This window comes from Puma concolor, chromosome F2, assembly GCF_028749965.1.
Source record: "Puma concolor isolate L17-30 chromosome F2, mPumCon1.1.hap2, whole genome shotgun sequence".
Lineage (NCBI taxonomy): Eukaryota > Metazoa > Chordata > Mammalia > Carnivora > Felidae > Puma > Puma concolor.
The window spans coordinates 35,553,281-35,573,679 of NC_141684.1; the positions used below are offsets into that span (position 1 = coordinate 35,553,281).

Consider the following 20,399-nt stretch of genomic DNA (forward strand, 5'->3'; position numbering starts at 1 on the left):
GTGGGTTTCTTATGTACTTTGATTGTCTACAAATGAGATTCTGGATTTAGGTTGAGGTGGTGGAGGGTGTGGCTGGAGAAGAGGATCATCATGATGAACAGGAAGAACATGGGGAAGAAAATGCTGAGGCAGAGGGACAACATGATGAGCATGATGAAGACGGTATGCAGGTTATTTGAGAAATTATTCAGTATGAGTACATCAGGTATCTTTAAGGATATTAACAGAGAAAAGCCCCATTTGACTGTAATGTTCAACATATTTTCAGCCTAGGGATTCTGTAGCATCTGTTTCAAAATTTTAGGAAGCAGCTATATATATATATACACACACACACACCTGTAAATATATATGTACATGCTCATATATATTTATATGTATAAAATAACGTATCCTCTTTCTTTACCCTTTTTTTCCTTTAAAAAATTTTTTGGTATCGTTTGTTTATTTTTGAGAGAGAGCGTGAGGTGGGGAGGGGCAGAGAGAGACAGAGACACAGAATCCAAAGCAGGCTCCAGGCTCTGGCTGGCAGCACAGAGCCAGACATGGGGCTCAAACTCACAAGCCGTGAGATCATGACCTGAGCCGAAGTTGGATGCTTAACCAACTGAGCCACCCAGGCACCCCTGACTTTCTCTTTTCTTTTTCTTTTCTTTTAAATGTTTGTTTATTTTTGAAGGAGACAGAGACAGAGTGTGAGCAGGGGAGGCACAGAGAGAGAGAGGGAGACACAGAATCCGAAGCAGGCTTCAGGCTCTGAGCTTTCAGCACAGAGCCCAACACAGGGCTCAAACCCATGAGCTGTGAGATCATGACCTGAGCCGAAGTTGGACACTTAACCGACTGAGCCACCCAGGCGCCCCTAACTTTCTCTTTTCTTACAAGGAAGTTAAAATAGTCACAATCATATTAGGAAATATTTGCAAATTTAGAGAAAAGGAAAACAAATGACCCATAATCCCACCTGGACCTAACAGTTTGTATTTTTACTTTCAGCTTTTCCCTTTGCTGCCCCATTCCCATGCATGTCTTTTAGATACTGTATGTGTAATTTTTGTGCCTTTTTTTTTTTTTTTCCCCCACTGACTAATTCTTTTGGCCTTTTTGCTACCACCATAACCATTCTTACTAGTAGCCATTGGATAGACTTTTTGGGATCATCTTTGTTGAGGTGTAATTGACATACAATAAACTGCACACATTTATAATTTTATGTTTTGATGTGTATATACCATGAAATTCTAGATAGACGTTTTTAGCTTTCGTCCTTCTTCTTTTGGAATCCCAATATGTAAAACAGATGAAAATGGAGCAGTGGTCCCAGCCCAGAGTTCTACCCATTGGTGGAAGTTCTCCTGCCCAACCCTTTTTACCTAAGGCTGTGCAGAACAGATTTTGAATTGCTGTGTAATAGTCTACTGAGGACCATAATTTGCCTAGTCATTTTTCTCCTTCTAAGCAGGCAGTTATGCTTACTGTAATAATAATCACTTTTCCCTCCCCCCCCCCGCTAACTTAGGATATTCTGGCTTATTAGACCCTGTCTGTTCCAGAGTGCGCTTATATTTTTTCCCTCCTTCTTATTTAAATATATTTCCTAGGGAGTGACATGGAGCTGGACTTGTTAGCAGCAGCTGAAACAGAAAGTGACAGTGAAAGTAACCATAGCAACCAAGATAATGCTAGTGGGCGTAGAAGTGTTGTCACAGCAGCAACCGCTGGCTCGGAAGCAGGTATGTTACCTTTTCCTTATCCAGCTTTCTTGCTTATACTAAGGCCATATTTATATTCAGCATGAAATGGTTGAACTATACTCCTTATGATTTGTACAAGGGGTGGCTAAGCTTTTTTATAACTTTATCCTTTTTCCCTTATTTTAGAGAGCACATGAGCAGGGGAAAGGAGCAGAGGGAAGGAGGGAGGGAGGGGGAAGTAGAGTGGGGGAGAGAGAGAGAGGGAGAGGCAGAAATTAAGCAGGCTCCACGCCACACCCAGTGTGGAGCCCAACACAGGGCTCGATCCCATGATCCCAGGATCATGACCTGAGCTGAAATCAAAAGTTGGATGCTCAACTGACTGAGCCATCCAGACACCCCAGTAATTAAACTATTTTATGATGAGTTTTGTGGGCTATTATAGCCTGGCATTCTGTTTAATATATGTAATATTTTCCTGAATGACGGAGTACACTGTAGTTTTAAATATCAACAGACTGACATTGATTTTGGTTTTAAAAATGAAAAATTTAGGTGCAAGCAGTGTTCCTGCCTTCTTTTCTGAAGATGATTCGCAATCAAATGACTCAAGTGACTCTGATAGCAGCAGTAGTCAAAGTGATGACATAGAACAGGAGACCTTTATGCTTGATGAGCCATTAGAGAGAACCACAAATAGCTCCCATGCCAACGGTGCTGCCCAAGCTCCCCGGTCCATGCAGTGGGCTGTCCGCAACACCCAACATCAGCGGGCAGCCAGCACGGCCCCTTCCAGCACATCCACACCAGCAGGCAAGTCTGAAAACTTGGTATTCTTGAAAGTGCTTAAGTAGGTTTTAAAAATTATGTATGTTCATCTATACAAATCAAGTAGTTTCATAATAGTTCTTCATTGTTTTACCGAGTTCAAATACAAAGTATTTACATATGATTATATCAAGGTTTCTCAGTCTCTGTACCATGATTACTTTGGGCTGAATAATCCTTTGTGATTGTGCATTATAGGATGTTTAGAAGTATCCTTGACTTCTATGCATCAGATGCCAGTAGCAGTCTCTCCTCCAACCCCACCCACCTATTGTGACAACCAAAACTGTCTATAGACATTGCCAAATGTCCCTCTATGGGCAGGGGCAGTAGCAAAATTGCATCTGGTTGAGAACACTATAGTAATTCTTGTCTCTCTCATCATTGCCCTCCCTTAAATTAGTGTGGTTTAAGACCACGTTTTTCACTCGGTGACCATATTTGCCGTTACAGTTGATCTTTTAAATATATACAGTGCTAGAGAAACACAATTAACATCTGACAGCTTGTTGTGGTTGTCCTTTTTCCTTTGTAGCAAGTTCAGCGGGTTTGATTTATATTGATCCTTCAAATTTACGCCGGAGTGGTACCATCAGCACGAGTGCTGCTGCTGCAGCAGCTGCTTTGGAAGCTAGCAATGCCAGCAGCTACTTAACATCTGCGAGCAGTTTAGCCAGGGCTTACAGCATTGTTATCAGACAAATCTCGGACTTGATGGGCCTTATTCCTAAGTATAATCACCTAGTGTACTCTCAGATTCCAGCAGCTGTGAAATTGACTTATCAAGATGCAGTAAACTTACAGGTATGAAAACATTGAAAAGTTACTCCAAATAAATTTTGGGATGTCAATTGTGAAAATTCCACTGTAATGGGAATTAACATTACAGATACTTAAATGTTTATAGATTACTACTATATATCAAATTTAACTTTATTTGGATAGTTTTAACTATTTTAGTTTGGTCTTCATAGAATTATGTAGAAGAAAAGCTTATTCCCACTTGGAACTGGATGGTCAGTATTATGGATTCTACTGAAGCTCAATTACGTTATGGTTCTGCATTAGCATCTGCTGGTGATCCAGGACATCCAAATCATCCTCTTCATGCTTCTCAGAATTCAGCTCGAAGAGAGAGGATGACTGCACGAGAAGAGGCTAGTTTACGAACCCTTGAAGGCAGACGGTATGAAATTCTTCATATATGCTTATATGTTAGAGCCCTTATATCCCAGGAAGTTAGAGCTTTTTGGTTGCTGTTACATTAGACCTCACTTTGTTTTGAAGGGGGGGAAGTGTATTACTTCTTTTTAAATTGTTGTGTGGTTGAAGCAGAATAAGTTAGTTTATAATCCAAGCTGTTTTTTTCAAAATTCATTCATATGTTAGGAATCTGATACTAAATACTTCTCATTTTTGAAGTACTTGATCTACATCCTTGTTTCATTGTCCTCCAAGCTTCCCCTCCTCCCTCCCCTGTCCCTTGAAAGACATGTATTTATAGGAAGATTTTGACCATGATTGAGTATGAATGCATTTTGTATTCGGGAAGAGGAAAGTATGTGGGATTACCAAAGCTGTTCTTTGATCTCCTCGAATCCAATTTCTTTTTCTACAGCCCCCAGTCTTTTGAATTGTATTTAAAGTATATTTCTTTATGTATTTGTTGTCTTCTTTCTTTCAGTTATAAAATGACCTTTTTCAGGAGTAGGAATTAGCCCAAACATTGAACACTAGAGCACTGGGGCTGTGCCGTATAGTGCAAGGGCCCGGTACCTGAGGTCAGAGTCCTAGGATTTGGTTCTAGCTTTGGCTCAGGGGAAATAACTTTGCTACTTTGGGAGGCTCATAACAGGGGAAAGACAAGGGCCTAGGAGACTGCTTAGGAACCTTAACAAGATTATGGTTGGAATTGGCCATTGAAAGGTAATAGATTTATTTAAGTGGGGCTGGTGAAGGCCAGGAAGGAGGAGAGAGAGAAGCATTGAAATCATATAACAATTGAGGGCCTTGTTGAGGGGTAGAGCAGGAGGAGGCAGAATTTACAGCTAGACTTTGATTCTGAATAACTAATAGGAAAATTAAGAGAAAAATCTAGAGCAGTAGAATGGACATACTTGGCTTTTGAAAATACTGAGGAGCTGGGAGAGGTTTTGGTGGAAATGTCTAGAAGGCAAAATTGAATGCTTGGCAGAGAGATCTGGACCACTTGGGAGGCCTCTGCTTTCCTGTCCTAGGAAGCCTGCTCCACCAACAGGCACAAGCCTTGTCTTTGTAAGGCTCATCACTCCCCGAATAACAGAGTTCTGATAATAGATCTAGATTGGTGACTTGTTCGTCTCCCTTTACTTCACTGTGGCTCTCACCCTAATATAATAACCTTATTGAGATATAATTCATGTATATTTCATCCATTTAAAGTGTACAGTTCCATACTTTTGAATATATTCAGAGCTGCACAACCATCATCACAGTTAATTATGGAATATTTTTTTTTTTTAATTTTTTTTTTCCCAACGTTTATTTATTTTTGCAACAGAGAGAGACAGAGCATGAACGGGGGAGGGGCAGAGAGAGAGGGAGACAGAATCGGAAACAGGCTCCAGGCTCTGAGCCATCAGCCCAGAGCCTGACGCGGGGCTCGAACTCACGGACCGCGAGATCGTGACCTGGCTGAAGTCGGACGCTTAACCGACTGCGCCACCCAGGCGCCCCTGGAATATTTTTATCATCTCCACAAAAATACCTACTAGTGGTCACCTCCCATTTTCCCCTACTTTCCCACCCTGAGCAACCACTGATCTACTCTTGGTCTCTATAATGTAATTTGCCTGTTTTGGACATTTCATATAGACGGAATCATACAATATGTCTGTTCTATGCCTAGCTTTTCTTACCTAGCATAATGGTTTTAAGGTTCATCAGGTTTAGCATTATCAGTCAATATGTTACTTTCTAGTAATATTTCATTGTATGGATGTGCCACATTTTTATCCATTCATAAGTTGGGTTTTTCATCTTTCTGACTCTTGTGAATAATGTCACTGTCAGCATTAGTGTACAGGTTTTTATATAGATACGTTTTCAGTTATGTTGGATAATATACCTAGTTGTAGAATTGCTAGATCATATGTAACTCTGTTAAACTTTCGGGCAACTGCCAGACTTTTCCAAAGTGGCTGCATCATTTTACATTCGCAGTAGCAAATGTGAGGCCTCTCATTTCTCTAAATCCTTGTTAGCACTTGTTACTAGTGGGTTTTTTTGTTTTTTGTTTTTTTTAATGGTAGCCATCCTAGTGGGTGTGAAGTGGTAACTAATTTTGATTTTGATTTGCATTTCCCTAATGGCTAAATGTTGTGCATCATTTCATGGGCTTATTGGTCATTTGTATATCTTCGGAGAAATGTCTATTTAGATCCTTTGCCCATTTTTTAATTGGCTTGTCTTTTTGTTATCGAGTTGTGTGAGTTACTTACATTTTCTGGACTTAAGTTCCTTATCAGACTTGCAGAAATTTTGTCCCCTTTTGTATGTTTTCATTTTCTTGATGGTATCCTTTGAAGTACCTATGTTTTTAATTTTGATAAAGTCTAGTGCTGTGTTTTCTTGTTGCTTGTGTTTTGGTATCATGTTAGACAGTGGTTCTCAAAGTGTGATCCCCAGAACAGCATCAACATCACCTAGGAGCTTGTTAGAAATACAGATTTGGGGACCCTACCCCAGACCTACTGGGGTCTTCTGTAGGGAAGGAGTTCCTTGTCCATTTCCAAAGGACACTAGAATTCCTTTCCTGTATAAAGTACATGACAGTAAATCATGCACAATGTTTTTATCTCTAAAGCAGAGTCACAGGGTTAATGAGTTTTTATTTACAGATATTCTCAGTTCCTAATTTTGCATATTTATGATAATGGTAAGTTTCACATTTGCTTTCTTTTTTTTAAACATTTTCATTTCTTTTTACTCCTACAGACGTGCCACATTGCTTAGCGCCCGTCAAGGAATGATGTCTGCCCGAGGGGACTTCCTAAATTATGCACTGTCTTTAATGCGGTCTCATAATGATGAGCATTCTGATGTTCTTCCAGTTTTGGATGTTTGCTCATTGAAGCATGTGGCATATGTTTTTCAAGCCCTTATATATTGGATTAAAGCAATGAATCAGCAGACAACATTGGATACACCTCAACTGGAACGCAAAAGGTATCCATACTTGCCGTGGGATTGGTTTAGGGAATACTTGTTTGCTCAGTGTGGTCTCTTAGTATATTGTCTGATTTTTGGAGTGAAGAGAACAGTGAACTAAAGAGAAAATAGTAAAGGAATGTTTCATTTGGGATAGTGGGTTTGAGTCTGTTCACCCTTTCTCCATTGCTGCTCCTCGCTTAAAACAGGAAAGCTAAGAATTTAGTTAAGCTTTATGCCTGAGATAGTTTGTCATGTTTTCTATTAGAGTCTGTGTAAGTCCTCACTATTTCTTAATGTGGTTATCCTTTTGCTTTTCTTGAGCCTCTTTTGTAATTGTAGTATAATTTGGCTGGTCAGTCTAACATTCCCCAAGTCTAAAACTTGATCACAGTGTTTGAAATTGGCTAGATACTTAACTGACTTTTTCAGTGCTTTTTTTGCTTGTAGTTCCCATCACCTTTGCTCCATACTTCACATAAAATGACTCACTTGTCTTTTTAAAGGACGCGAGAACTCTTGGAACTGGGTATTGATAATGAAGATTCAGAACATGAAAATGATGATGACACCAATCAAAGTTAGTGTACAGAAAATCTGCTAATCTACTTCAAGAAATGGCTGCCTCAGTATTTCCCCTTCAAGCTTTTTAACTTCATTATTTTCTGTCTGGGTGGGAATTTCTCTTTTCTTCTCTATGTCCCATTTCTTGCATTTTCTGTCCATTTTTCCTTATATATCCTTGCATTATTTGCTTCATAAATAAGGATGAATTAAAGAAATGTAGTGAACTTGTTAACAGTCAGTATTTTTTGTTTTTGTACCTTTTGCATTTTAGTTTTATGTTTACCTTTATTCTTAAGTGTGTAAGTACTACATTTTTAAAGTCTTAGCAGAACCTTTATTGATATTGGTGCAAGATATATTTAGTCAAGAAAATGAGAAATATCAGTTATAACTCCCAAATATGAAAAATCTTAACAGTTATTAAATGCAATAAAAAGAAAATATTCCAAACTCAAGAAATTTTGGGGTCTTCTGCAATCTCTTTGTAATTTTTAGCTGTTCTTTGAAGTAGAATTTAAAAAATTTGTCCTCTTGCCTATTTTCTTATTATCAACTAGTGCTTTTATTCAGCCCAGGGAAAGACAACTGACGTAACTGCTGTTGTTTGAAACTCAGCCATAGCTCACTATTTTTACAGCATGTACTGTAAGCTTACTGTCGACAGTTGTATTACATTAAGGGGAGATGGTGTTCTTGTGCTGACTTAGTGTTGAGATGAAGGAGATGCCCAGACATTTTTGTTTTGTAGAGAAAGCAGAACTTGGAAGTAAACAAATGCTCATATCTCAGCTCCTGACCATCTCCTCCTTTTAGAATCCTCAGTGAGCCGCATCCTGAATGTGCTTAGGAATCTAGCTATATTCAGGTCTGAATCTTCTAGAAAGACAGAGGATATGGGAAATGTCTGTCCAGTACAAAGTGAAACAATATTTGTTATTCCTAATACTTTGTAAAAAGTCTTACTGTTGTGTTAAAATATACCTAATAGAATTTACCATTGTAACCGTTTTAAACTGCTAGTATTTTCAATTATCACCTAAAAATACCATCAAAATTTTGGACTATTGTTTTTGAGTGGCATTAAAATTTTGTAAAGAGGGAATAGGAATTTCAGATTGAGCAGATTAAGATTCTTTTATTGTTCCCCAATAACTAGTTTTTTCTAAAAAACAAATACTTTATCTCTTTATGTTTAGGTGCTACTTTGAATGATAAGGATGATGACTCTCTTCCTGCAGAAACTGGTCAAAACCATCCATTTTTCCGACGCTCAGACTCCATGACATTCCTTGGATGTATACCCCCAAATCCATTTGAAGTGCCTCTGGCTGAAGCCATCCCTTTGGCTGATCAGCCACATCTGTTGCAGGTGATTTAAATAAACTAGTCTTAGAAGGTTTCTTTTTAAGTGACTTTTTTTTTTTTTTTAAAGTGTTCAGTGTAACTAGAATATTTCTGTTAAAATTCCAGCCAAACGCTAGAAAGGAGGATCTTTTTGGCCGTCCAAGTCAGGGTCTTTATTCTTCATCTGCCAGTAGTGGGAAATGCTTAATGGAGGTTACAGTGGATAGAAACTGCCTTGAGGTAAGATAGTAAAGATCTTCACAATATAATATTTGTGAGGACTTATCCCAGTATCTAGAGTTTTGGAAATGCATTAATCCAGAATATCGTGTTGCCTCAAATAATGTAAGTATCAGAAATTCCTGCCTTATGTCATAATTCCATATAATTTCAGAATTCCATCAGTATCACTAGCCTGCCTTGATACTAACTTGTTTCATCAGGTGACTTCATCTGTAAAATGGCAGTTTCATTTTGTGTTTTGCCTGTTTCACAGAGTTGAGTGTTGTAATGCTGCTGAAAATTAAAATCTTTAAATGTATATATAATGTGAATATATCTTTTTATATATGAGCATACACAGTATTGACTTGAAACTTTTCTTTTTGACTGTAGGATGTGAATAAATAAGGTAATATTAATAATGACTTGTTGAATAATTCTGTCTCAATCTTTATAACCATGTTGGGTAAAAAACATGTTTATCTTGATTTTATGGGTAAAAAAAATTGAGGCTTGCAGAGTTTACATACATTTCTTGTGGGAATGTCTGTTATTACACAACTAAGTAAGTGGCGTATCTAGTTTTTAGATAAAAGGTTGATTTGAGAGCCTAAAATTATACCATCCATACTATTTCTCTAGTGAAAATGTAATGAAACGTTTAAGAGCAGGCACTGAATGTAGTTGAATAGAATTTTTTTTGTTTATTATCTAAGTGATAAAGGAGAGTGCAGTCCTGCAAATATTGAAAATATGTAAGACATTTGAGTAACCACAGGTAAAGAGATTCCTTTAAAAGTTCTCTGAGGCTACTGTGGTGAATGCACTGAAACTGCACTGGGTGGTTTCCTGGTGGTCCGCCCAGGGAATCAGAGAAAAGGAACAGGCTGCATCTTTTTAGTTGAAACACCAGAAAGGAATTACGTAACTTCCGTGTGATTTCTGTGGAATATTAGTAAGTTGAAAAGGAAATCTAGTTAGTTTTGTTTTTGTTTTTGTTTTTTAATGTGTAACTTTTAAATGTAAAAATTCACAGGTCCTTCCAACTAAAATGTCTTATGCTGCCAATTTGAAAAATGTAATGAACATGCAAAATCGACAAAAAAAAGAAGGGGAAGAACAGAATATGGTGCCAGAAGAAGCTGAAAGTTCAAAACCAGGGCCATCTGCTCATGATCTGGCTGCACAATTGAAAAGCAGTTTACTAGCGGAAATAGGACTGACTGAAAGTGAAGGGCCACCTCTTACGTCTTTCAGGTATTTGCTAAGTAGAGATAGTTCTTCTGTTGCATTACTTTATGGATACTATAATTCTTGTAAGAATTTTTATTTAGGTATTTTAAAATTTCGTTTGTATGTAAATAATAGAATTAACCGTAATCTTATTTCTGTGTTTTCCTCGTTTATAATCAGATGTTTAAATATTAAATTTGAATTTTCTGGATTTTTTTGGTGACTTTAGTCGTTGATTGACATTCTGACTTTCTTTTATTGAGGATATTCTGACTGTGTTTTTTAATGTTCAGTACTGAGTTAAAGTATATGTCCATGTCAGATTGCCAATTATAGACTTGTTACCAGCAGCTCAGCAAAGGGGACCATGTGAATGACTAGAAAGAACTTTCTAGATTTGTGACTATTTCAGTTACTTGGGCTTCTTTGCCAGGTTCACAGTCAGTAATTACTTTGCAAAAGGTAGGTTCTTTGCTTTCCCAATAAAAATTCGCTAGCATATACATACTGTGGCTCAGTATGGTTAATCACCTAATGATTTGTTGAGTTTCTGCTTTATGCTGTTGTTTGGTTATACTGTCAGATAATTAATTTTGCTTAGGAGTTAAGTGAGTTTAGGAAGCTATATGCATTTTATGTACACAGTTTAACAACCATAAAAAGCAAGGAAGAATTGTGGGCTGGGGTGGCCCAAGTTTTTCAGAGGCAATATGGCTTGCGCTAAGATGTGTAGAATGTGTAGAAGCAAATAGATTGAAGGAGAGAAGAATTAGAGGTAGGGAGACAAGTTAGAAAGAACGCTGTTACTAGGTTCTGGCTAGTGGTAAAAGGGGGCTGAAGTGTAGAATATTGCCTTTGGGGATGAATTAGGAAATTATGGAAAGGAAGAGAAACTCATGAAGTACTTATTCACTCTGGAGGAACAGGGGAAAGAAAAATTAAAATTTGTTTCAAGTTTGTGCAGTAGGGAAATAGATGGTACTACTGAAAGAAATCAAGAGGCAGTGGCATTGAAGTGAAGAAGCCATGTTCAATTTTCCCGTGTTGAGTTGGAGTTACATGTCACGGACATGGGTATATTCAACCCATGGGCTGTTGTGGAAATTCTGGTCTGTTGTGGAAGTTTGAACTAGAGAGGGATCTGGGAATCCTCCAAATGTAGATGGACACTGGACTTTAGGGGAGGAGGTAAAACTGAAGATAAAAGGCAGCTGGGAGATGTATCCTTATGTAAAGGACAGAAGGAATAATGGAGTAAAAATGAGAAGTTCTGTGAAGAATGAGTAGTTATAAAAAGATTCTCTGTTAGAGAGGATGTGTGGACTGAAGTGCTATTAAGAGTTCAGAATATGAAAAAACCAACTAAATTACTGTCATTGACCAAAAACCAGGGGCTTCTTACAGTTGGCCAAATTACTTCCCCCCTCTTCTCTTAAACCTCTTGCAGGCCACAGTGTAGCTTCATGGGAATGGTTATTTCCCACGATATGCTGTTAGGACGCTGGCGCCTCTCTTTGGAACTATTCGGCAGGGTGTTCATGGAAGATGTTGGAGCAGAACCTGGATCAGTATGTGTTGTGAGCACTTTTAATTCTGTTCTGCCTGATAAGAACATACGTCAGAGAATAATTCTGTCATGCATTTTTTTTTTTTAAAGATCCTAACCGAATTGGGTGGTTTTGAGGTAAAAGAATCAAAATTCCGTAGAGAAATGGAAAAACTGAGAAACCAGCAGTCAAGAGATTTATCACTAGAGGTAAAGGTATTTAGATTTTCTAATACTATATATATAGTATGTCACTTATGAAGTTTGAAAACTATTATAACAACCATGTTTCATGTTTAGGGATATATATGTTGTATAATTAAAAATTAAAATAAATGGTAATCACCAAATTTAGAGTAGTACAGTTGGTTTCCTAACATCTCATGATGATCAGTGAATTTTTCAGCCTTTTTTTGTTGTTGTTGTTTTTTAACATTTTTGATGTCCTTCATTCCATTAAGGTGATTATTTTCCACTGATGCTCCAGTGGTCTCTGGGTAGTGGGAGTCCTGAGTCTTTTTTGGCTCCTCAGTCCTTTTCACAGGACTCCAGTAATCTTTGATAACTTCCTTACTTTTTGGTATGTCTCATCTTGTGTATATCCTGTCACAGACCTTAGATCAGCCATTTCTTCAAGAAGCCCTGGTTCCTTTTGGCAGGAAAAAAGGTACTTTGAGTTTATACTCTGGGCTGTAGGGTTGCTCACTACCTACTAGGTTGGTCGTTGTTTCTAGGTCTTTTCATTGCACAGAGCTAGGAAATTCTCCTTTAAAAAAAAATTATATCATAAGTACATACTGATATTTCCAGTTCAGAGTCACGATTTAGGATCACGAGGTTTATTTCCACCTCTTAGTCTTTATTCTCCTTTCTTCCAAACTGAATATCCAACTTCCCAACAACACTAATAAAAGTACTCATTTGCTTTTACCCTACAGCATGTACATAGCAGTCTTGGAATCACAACATCAACACTACCACCCCAAAATAATTATCAAAAAGAGCTTAAGATTTGCAGGGTTTTGTTAGCATATCCAAGTAGAGATATAGTCCAATTGCTTTGTTTTAAAGTCATTTGAAATAATTTTTCTTAGTGTGGTTTTGCTACTAATTTCCATACAACCAGGGTCTTTGTTTCATTTTGCTTTCAGTTTTTAGGGATTGCTTTCTCTTTTTTTTGATTTTGTTATTAATGTAAAATATCTACATAGTGCATGATCAGCTCTGCTGAAGAAGATATATTTAGGGAAATCTAGTTTCCATTTCTGTCTCTTTCACCATGTCCCTCCTCTGCCTTTCATGTTTTTGTTCTTTTGTTGTTGTTTTATTTTCCTCCCGCCTTTAAAAAAAAAAAAATACAGTCGTGTATGTGTGTGTATATAATTCTTTGCCCATCTCTGTCCCCTACTCCTGACTCTGAGTGTGCTACACATTTTACTGTATCTTGCATTTCCCAGTTAACAGTACATCCCAGAGGTAAAGCCATTTCTGTATAGAGCATTGTTCTGTCTTCCTTTTACAGCTGCTCATATTTTGCTGTTACATATAGTAGTGTGATGAATAGCCTTAGGTGTGTTTTTCTTTTGGCAAGTGTGTCTTTGAAATTCTTAGGGGCACCTGGATGGCTCAAGTTGGTTAAGCGTCCGACTTCAGCTCAGGTCATGATCTCATGGTTCATGGGTTCAAATCCCGCATTGGGCTCTGTGCTGACAGCTCAGAGGCTGGAGTCTGCTTTAGATTCTGTGTCTTTCTTCTCTCTGCTCGTCCCCTGCTCACGCTCGCTCTCTCTCTCTCAATAATAAATAAAACAAAACAAAATTTAAACAAAAAAGAGATTCTTAGACATAGAACCTAGACGTGGGTTAAAGGGCATATGCATATATAATTTTGGCAAATACTGGAAAATACTTCTGCCTGATGGTTACATATTTTTGCACTTGCAACATTAATACAAGAATGCCTGATTCTCTATAGTTCTGCCAGCAGTTTGTCAGAGTTTTAGATTTTTGCCCATCCAATATGTGCATCTTAGAGTAGTTTTAATTTGCTTTTTCTTATGAGCAAGTTAAACATTGTTTCATATATCTAAGAATATTACTTTTTCTGTGAACTGTTTGGTACATTTTGCCCATTTTCTATTAAGTTTTTCTCAATTTTTTTATTCTTTATTTTTTTAAATTTTTTTTCAACGTTTTTAATTTATTTTTGGGACAGAGAGAGACAGAGCATGAACGGGGGAGTGGCAGAGAGAGAGGGAGACACAGAATCGGAAACAGGCTCCAGGCTCTGAGCCATCAGCCCAGAGCCCAACGCGGGGCTCGAGCTCACGGACCGCGAGATCGTGACCTGGCTGAAGTCGGACGCTTAACCGACTGCGCCACCCAGGCGCCCCTTCTCAATTTTTTTAGAAACATATCTTAACAGTAATATGTATACTATTCATGAATACCTGTCTGTAATAGAAGGCACCAGTTGCTTTTCCCAGCTTGTCATTTTTCTTATACTTTGTGCTTTTTTGTCACCAAAGGAATATCCCATGTTTTCTAGTATTTGCTGTTTTTTACACAACACATACTTTTGATTCACTTGGAATTGATCCTAGTATATTACAAAATTGAACAGATTGCTGTCTTCCAATGAACTTACTTAGAAAATGTTAGAATTTAGGGGGCGCCTGGGTGGCTCAGTCGGTTAAGCGTCTGACTCTTGTTTTTAGCTCAGGTCATGATCTCACGGTTTCATGGGATCGAGCCCCAGCTTGGACTCTGTGCTGGCAAAGTGGAGCCTGCTTGGGATTCTCTCTCTCTTTCCCTCTCTCTGTGCCCCCTCCTGCTTGTGCTCTCTCTGTCTCTCTCAAAATAAATAAATAAAACTTTGAAAAACAACAACAACAACAAAGAAAATGTTAGAATTGAGTTTAATTCCATTATCCTGATTTAATGCAGGACATTCCTGTATGCTTTAGAATGTTTCTTATGTGGAATGTATAAGCTTCTAAGAATCCACATTACTTTGTAGTTAAACTGTCAACAGGAAGCTAAAATTACATTTTCAGATTTTACATAGGAAAATTTCAGGGTGGTTTCTAACATAGAACTTTACTACTCTCTGGTGTTTTCATAGGTTGATCGCGATCGAGATCTTCTTATTCAGCAGACCATGAGGCAGCTTAACAATCACTTTGGTCGAAGATGTGCTACTACACCAATGGCTGTACACAGAGTAAAAGTCACATTTAAGGATGAACCAGGAGAGGGCAGTGGTGTAGCACGAAGTTTTTATACAGCCATTGCACAAGCTTTTTTGTCAAATGAAAAACTGCCAAATTTAGATTGTATCCAAAATGCCAACAAAGGCACTCATACGAGTAAGTACAGATAATAAACATCATAAAAATTATTTGGATAGACGGACTTGGTGAAGGGGATTAAGAGGAAAAAACATTCTTATTTGAGCAAAAACAATTACAGTCACAGTTAAATGTATTTATAGTGGGAGAACTTTACTGCACATTTCCATTTTTATACAATTATATTCTAGATTAGTGATTTATTCTTATTTAAACTATTTTAGTCAACAGATTAGGACTTTGTTCTTTTACTGCCATGTTTTCATAAATGTTTGTGATGGTACTAGTGAGTTTCTCCTCTCAATTGTTACATGTTTTGAGGAGTGGGAAGTTGTAAGCTCTATGGTAACAGAAAAATTCAGTGAGCACATTACATTATTTCCATCACCCCTGTATATTTAATTAGTACAGACACTGAAAATCCTTTTCTCTAGAGCAGTGCTATTCAAAGGACAATGTGCAGAGTTGATACTGGTCCCCAACGAGACACAGAGCTTGCAACCAAATGTAGATTGGTTGACTGTGTTACTAACCTCACTGTATAATTTAACAAGACATTGTTTTTTTGGTAATAAGATTTTCTTTATTAATATCCTACTGTAAGCTCTACCTCTTTGAGGACCAGCACTTTGGGATTAGGATTCTTACCTAATTTTCAAATTAAAAAGATCTGTGAAAATGACAGATGCCTTAAGTAGGTATAATTGGGGATTCATATAAATAAGGGGCAGAAGATTGTCATTTCATAGGTGGCTAATTCAGCGAGAGGACATTACTAATAAGAAAATCCTGTATTTCACCTAGGCTGTAGTGCTGTTGTGTTGAGTTCTGAAAAATGCCACCATAGACTAGGCTCAGTGAGCTCTAGGAAGGATTGAGGATGAAAAGATGGGGAGAGCCCTGCAGCCTTTCATCATTAGTTTTACCGTTTGACTTTCTATAGTCTTACAATAAAAAGAAAATGGCAGATGTGAATGAGGGAGCCTTGGGAAGTCATAACATTTTAGAAATCACTGTTTCCTGCACATTCTTTAGGAAACCATACTCTGGCTTATGGTTAAGGTTTTGAAAATAATAGTAGCTGATGTTTTGGGTGGCCTATATTTTGCTTAATGCCCAAAACTAAATAAATCTGACTCTAATCATATACGAAACTTCAGCATTATTTATGGTAAAACTAACAGCCCCAGTTGCTATATATCATTTCACAACTGTGACATAATTCATTAAATACATACTGATCGGGGGCGCCTGGGTGGCGCAGTCGGTTAAGCGTCCGACTTCAGCCAGGTCATGATCTCGCGGTCCGGGAGTTCGAGCCCCGCGTCAGGCTCTGGGCTGATGGCTCGGAGCCTGGAGGCTGTTTCCAATTCTGTGTCTCCCTCTCTCTCTGCCCCTCCCCCGTTCATGCTCTGTCTCTCTCTGTCCCCAAAATAAATAAATGTTGAAAAAAAAAAAAATTTAAATACATACTGATCGAACATCTATTACGAGCCAAGTACATTCTATATAATTACCCCTAGCCTTCAAAACCATAGGGAGAATGAGTGGAAGGTACTAACAGATGTTAAGGGAGGTAATTTTCACCTGTCATGTTCTTAAGTTGGTCTCATGTCCTCACATTAACTTTGACAGTTAAAATAGTTTCATTTACATTTATCTAAACAAAGTATGTTTTATATTTTCTTTCAGGTTTAATGCAGAGATTAAGGAACAGAGGAGAGAGGGATCGGGAAAGGGAGAGAGAAAGGGAAATGAGGAGGAGTAGTGGCTTGCGAGCAGGTTCTCGGAGAGATCGAGATAGGTGAGATAATTTTGTTTCTTTTATTGAATACCACCTTAGGGAATGAAATTGGAGGTAGGCCTGGAATGAGAGGATCTCAATTATGGACTATTTTTTAGGAAAAGTTTTAGTATTTGGGTATATGTATAGTAACTGTACTGTTATTAAAATATTCTGCTTTAAAAACCCAGGGGCAGTTGAAATTACATAACTATCATTCATTCTTTCCTAAATTTGTCTTAAAATTTTAATTGTGGCAATTGTATTATATTTAAACCTTAATTTTTGTATGAGGGTGGGTGGCATTTAATTTGGACTAAAACTCCTAGGAAATGTGAGTGGATTCTTGATAATCTGGTATTTTATGGTCCTACTCCCTTAGAATCAAATTGAACTACGTATTACAAATTTATAGAGTTTTGAGTATTAATGTCTAGAAAACCTTTATTTCCCAACCATCATCTATTAAGCATTCTGCCATCTTGATAATTAGAGCTGCCTATATGCTTTGGTTTTCCATCTCTATTACTGGTTGTGCTGATGTTATTTTGCAGACAAGGGAGATGAATTATAATAGCTTTGTTCTTCTTTCAGAGACTTTAGAAGACAGCTTTCCATTGACACTAGACCCTTCAGACCAGCTTCTGAAGGGAATCCTAGTGATGATCCTGATCCTCTGCCAGCACATCGTCAGGCACTTGGAGAGAGACTTTATCCCCGAGTGCAAGCAATGCAACCAGTATGTATGGTACACTTAGTCCCTCTTAACTGGCTGTGCCATTTTTGTTTTTGAAAGAGAGACACAGTGTGAGCAGGGGAGGGGCAGCGAAAGGGAAGGAGACACAGAATCCAAAGCAGGCTCCAGGCTCTGAACTGTCAGCGCAGAGCCCGACATGGGGCTCAAACCCACAGACTGTGAGATCATGACCTGGGCCGAAGTCGGACACTTAACCGACTGAGCCACCTGGGCGTCCTCATTTTTGTTTTTGGATTAAAGCTGGTATTTTAAAAAGTTGTTAGCTACTGGCCATTCAAGTGGTTGAGGACTGTAGTAACAAAATGGAAGCTTTAAGAGGGAAAGCTGCAAAATGTGCTGGAGGGTAGCTTGAGGTTTGTTTTTTCCACCTATGTTAAGTTGGCTTCTACCTGATAAGTTCCTTGTGTGCTAAAGAATTATCTGTGCGTTCAATTTGTACCTTTATTTGTACAAATTGTTACCTTTTGACGCAGACTTTTTAATCTGTTAACAAGTTGTAGCTAAAACATTGCAAATACTGTACTTTCTTTATTGCTGTTACCTGTTGCTAGGAGATTTTTATATTGAATGTCCTGTCAGGTTTCTTTCATATAGTATGAAACATAAACTAGTGGTTTTTTGTTTGTCTTTATACATAACATATTTCTTTCAGTAAATCCTTAGCCTTAAACATAGGCATCTTTCATCTCCCTCCTTTACTTCTTCCCTCCCTTTCTTTTCTTCTGCCCTACATGTAAGAAATGTTTCTGCCTCTCTGTAGTGAGAAAAAATGGAAATCAAGTATTTGTGTGTTTACTCATGGATATCAAAAATAAAGGCTTGTCATACAAATTTTAAACTAGCTTTAACAAGACTACCAAAGTTCTCTATAATTAAGCTTCTCATTTAATAAAATACCTTACTGGTTTAGAAATGTTTTGTTTCCAGGTTTCTTAATTTTCTTTCTCCTTTTTTTTTTTTTTTTTTTTTTTTTTTTTTGGGATAAAAGATTGTTGATTTAGACAGGTTTCAGAGAGTGGGGGCAAGTAACATTTGCTCATTGTTTGCAGGCGTTTGCAAGTAAAATCACCGGCATGCTGTTGGAATTATCCCCAGCTCAGCTGCTTCTCCTTCTAGCAAGTGAAGATTCTCTGAGAGCAAGAGTGGATGAAGCCATGGAACTCATTATAGCACATGGACGGTAAAGTATATAATTGGGAAGGTATTTCAGTTTAAACATCAACTACTTTAAGATATGGTGGCACTACATCCTAAAAATAAAATTTATACTATAAATACATGACATTAAATGTTTTTTGAAGAGATGGCTTAAAATTCACGAGTGACAGTTGAGTTTCAAATGTATTAGAAAGGTAGAATTTTAGCGTGACTTATGCTCTAAAAATCTTTTATATACCTGAAATTTAGAAATTACTTGAAAAAAGTACATCCCAAATTCTCTACCAGAATACCCCTGATGGCAGAGGCCAGATACTTCAAGGAATTGGTGTGTAGTCCCTGAGTTCTTGCCATAAGCATGAAATTTCTTTTAGGACTTCTGATTTGTTTAAAAAATTCCTGTAAGTTTTTGCTTTCTGTTGTGTAATATATTTCTTTTACTGTAAAACCTAAAATCATCTAACAGCTAAATAATTCTTTTCCCAGGGTGACATCAGGAAGATATGCCAAACTTATTCGGTGCCTTCTGTTCTGGGGCCACTCTGATATCCAGTTTGGCTTTGAAATGTTAATTCTTATTTTCTTAATGTTTATTTTTATTTATTTTTTTTCAATATATGAAATTTATTGTCAAATTGGTTTCCATACAACACCCAGTGCTCATCCCAAAAGGTGCCCTCCTCAGTACCCATCATTTTAATGTTTATTTTTGAGAGAGACAGACAGATCGCAAGTGGGGGTGGGGGGTGGGCAAAGAGAAGGGGAGACCCAGAATCTGAAGCAGGCTCCAGGCTGAGCTCTCAGCACAGAGCCCAATGCGGGGCTGAAACTCACAAACTATGAGATCATGACCTGAGCTGAAGTCAGACACTTAATAACCAACTGACCCACCCAGGCACCCCTAAGTGTTATTTTAGTTCCATGAGGAACTTGGATTGGATATAGTCCTAAGAAATGGATAAGTGGGTAGGCTAAGCACTGAAACTTAATAGCCACTTATCTGTTTCATAGCCTTTGAATGGTCGAAGCAAAAAGACCACTGCTAGTTTATTTTCTTTACTGTTAAATTATTTTTTTTCTTCTCTGGGCTTTTATGTGCTGTTTCTTCATTCCTTTTCCCAGTCTCTGGACGTAATCAACACCATGATAGAGCTCAGCCCATTATAGGAAAGGTTTTGAGGGATGTGCATTTTGATAAAAAGATGGTTATAAACGGGGGCTCCTGGGTGTGGCTGAGTTGGTTAGGCATCGGACTCGACTTTGGCGGAGCCTGCTTGGGATTCTCTCTCCCTCACTTTCTGTCCCTCCCTGGGTCATGTGTGTACTCTGTAAATCAACAAATAAATTTTATAAAAATCTTTCTTAAACATATGTAAGGTTTCCATTATTAGTAGTATTTTCTACTGAATGCAAGTCAAAGACTTGCATTCAGTAGAAGACTTGAAGACTGCTTTCAGCTGGCTTTATAAAGTAAATAGTGAATTTATTAGTATTCTAGAATAATTAAATACACTAAGGAATTCAGTTCCCATTGTGATTGCTTTCTGAACATTTTCTGTTCTCTTACAATGCTCCCTGTGAGCCTAATCTTCAGTCCTCCTGTGAAGACTGCATTTATTTTGTCTTAAACCAGGTAGCCTTTGTCTCATTATCTTGAATCACACACGTAAAATCTGTTTTTTGTGTGTATATAATACTGACTTCTCTGCTCTTATATATGCACTAAGACT

At 37.8% G+C, this 20,399-nt stretch overlaps 1 protein-coding gene across 8 annotated transcripts in view; it reads left to right on the forward strand.

Moving 5' to 3' along the window:
• UBR5 (ubiquitin protein ligase E3 component n-recognin 5) overlaps positions 1–20,399 on the forward strand; it is a 138,432-nt gene that overhangs the window by 106,122 nt on the left and 11,911 nt on the right. For 6 of the 8 annotated variants that reach the window (XR_015246813.1, XM_086695593.1, XM_086695595.1 and 3 more), the window contains exons 36-51: positions 51–162; positions 1,602–1,733; positions 2,250–2,511; positions 3,062–3,326; positions 3,497–3,708; positions 6,498–6,728; positions 7,217–7,290; positions 8,474–8,646; positions 8,748–8,861; positions 9,880–10,100; positions 11,524–11,644; positions 11,734–11,838; positions 14,746–14,989; positions 16,664–16,775; positions 17,349–17,493; positions 18,561–18,691. Coding sequence is in view for 7 of the 8 variants with exons in the window: in XM_086695593.1 (XP_086551719.1) it covers positions 51–162; positions 1,602–1,733; positions 2,250–2,511; positions 3,062–3,326; positions 3,497–3,708; positions 6,498–6,728; positions 7,217–7,290; positions 8,474–8,646; positions 8,748–8,861; positions 9,880–10,100; positions 11,524–11,644; positions 11,734–11,838; positions 14,746–14,989; positions 16,664–16,775; positions 17,349–17,493; positions 18,561–18,691 (2,654 nt within the window). In the remaining variant the exon portion in view is untranslated. The remainder of the gene's footprint in view (positions 1–50; positions 163–1,601; positions 1,734–2,249; positions 2,512–3,061; positions 3,327–3,496; positions 3,709–6,497; positions 6,729–7,216; positions 7,291–8,473; positions 8,647–8,747; positions 8,862–9,879; positions 10,101–11,523; positions 11,645–11,733; positions 11,839–14,745; positions 14,990–16,663; positions 16,776–17,348; positions 17,494–18,560; positions 18,692–20,399) is intronic. The other 2 variants (XM_086695594.1, XM_086695600.1) reach the window with 1 other exon arrangement.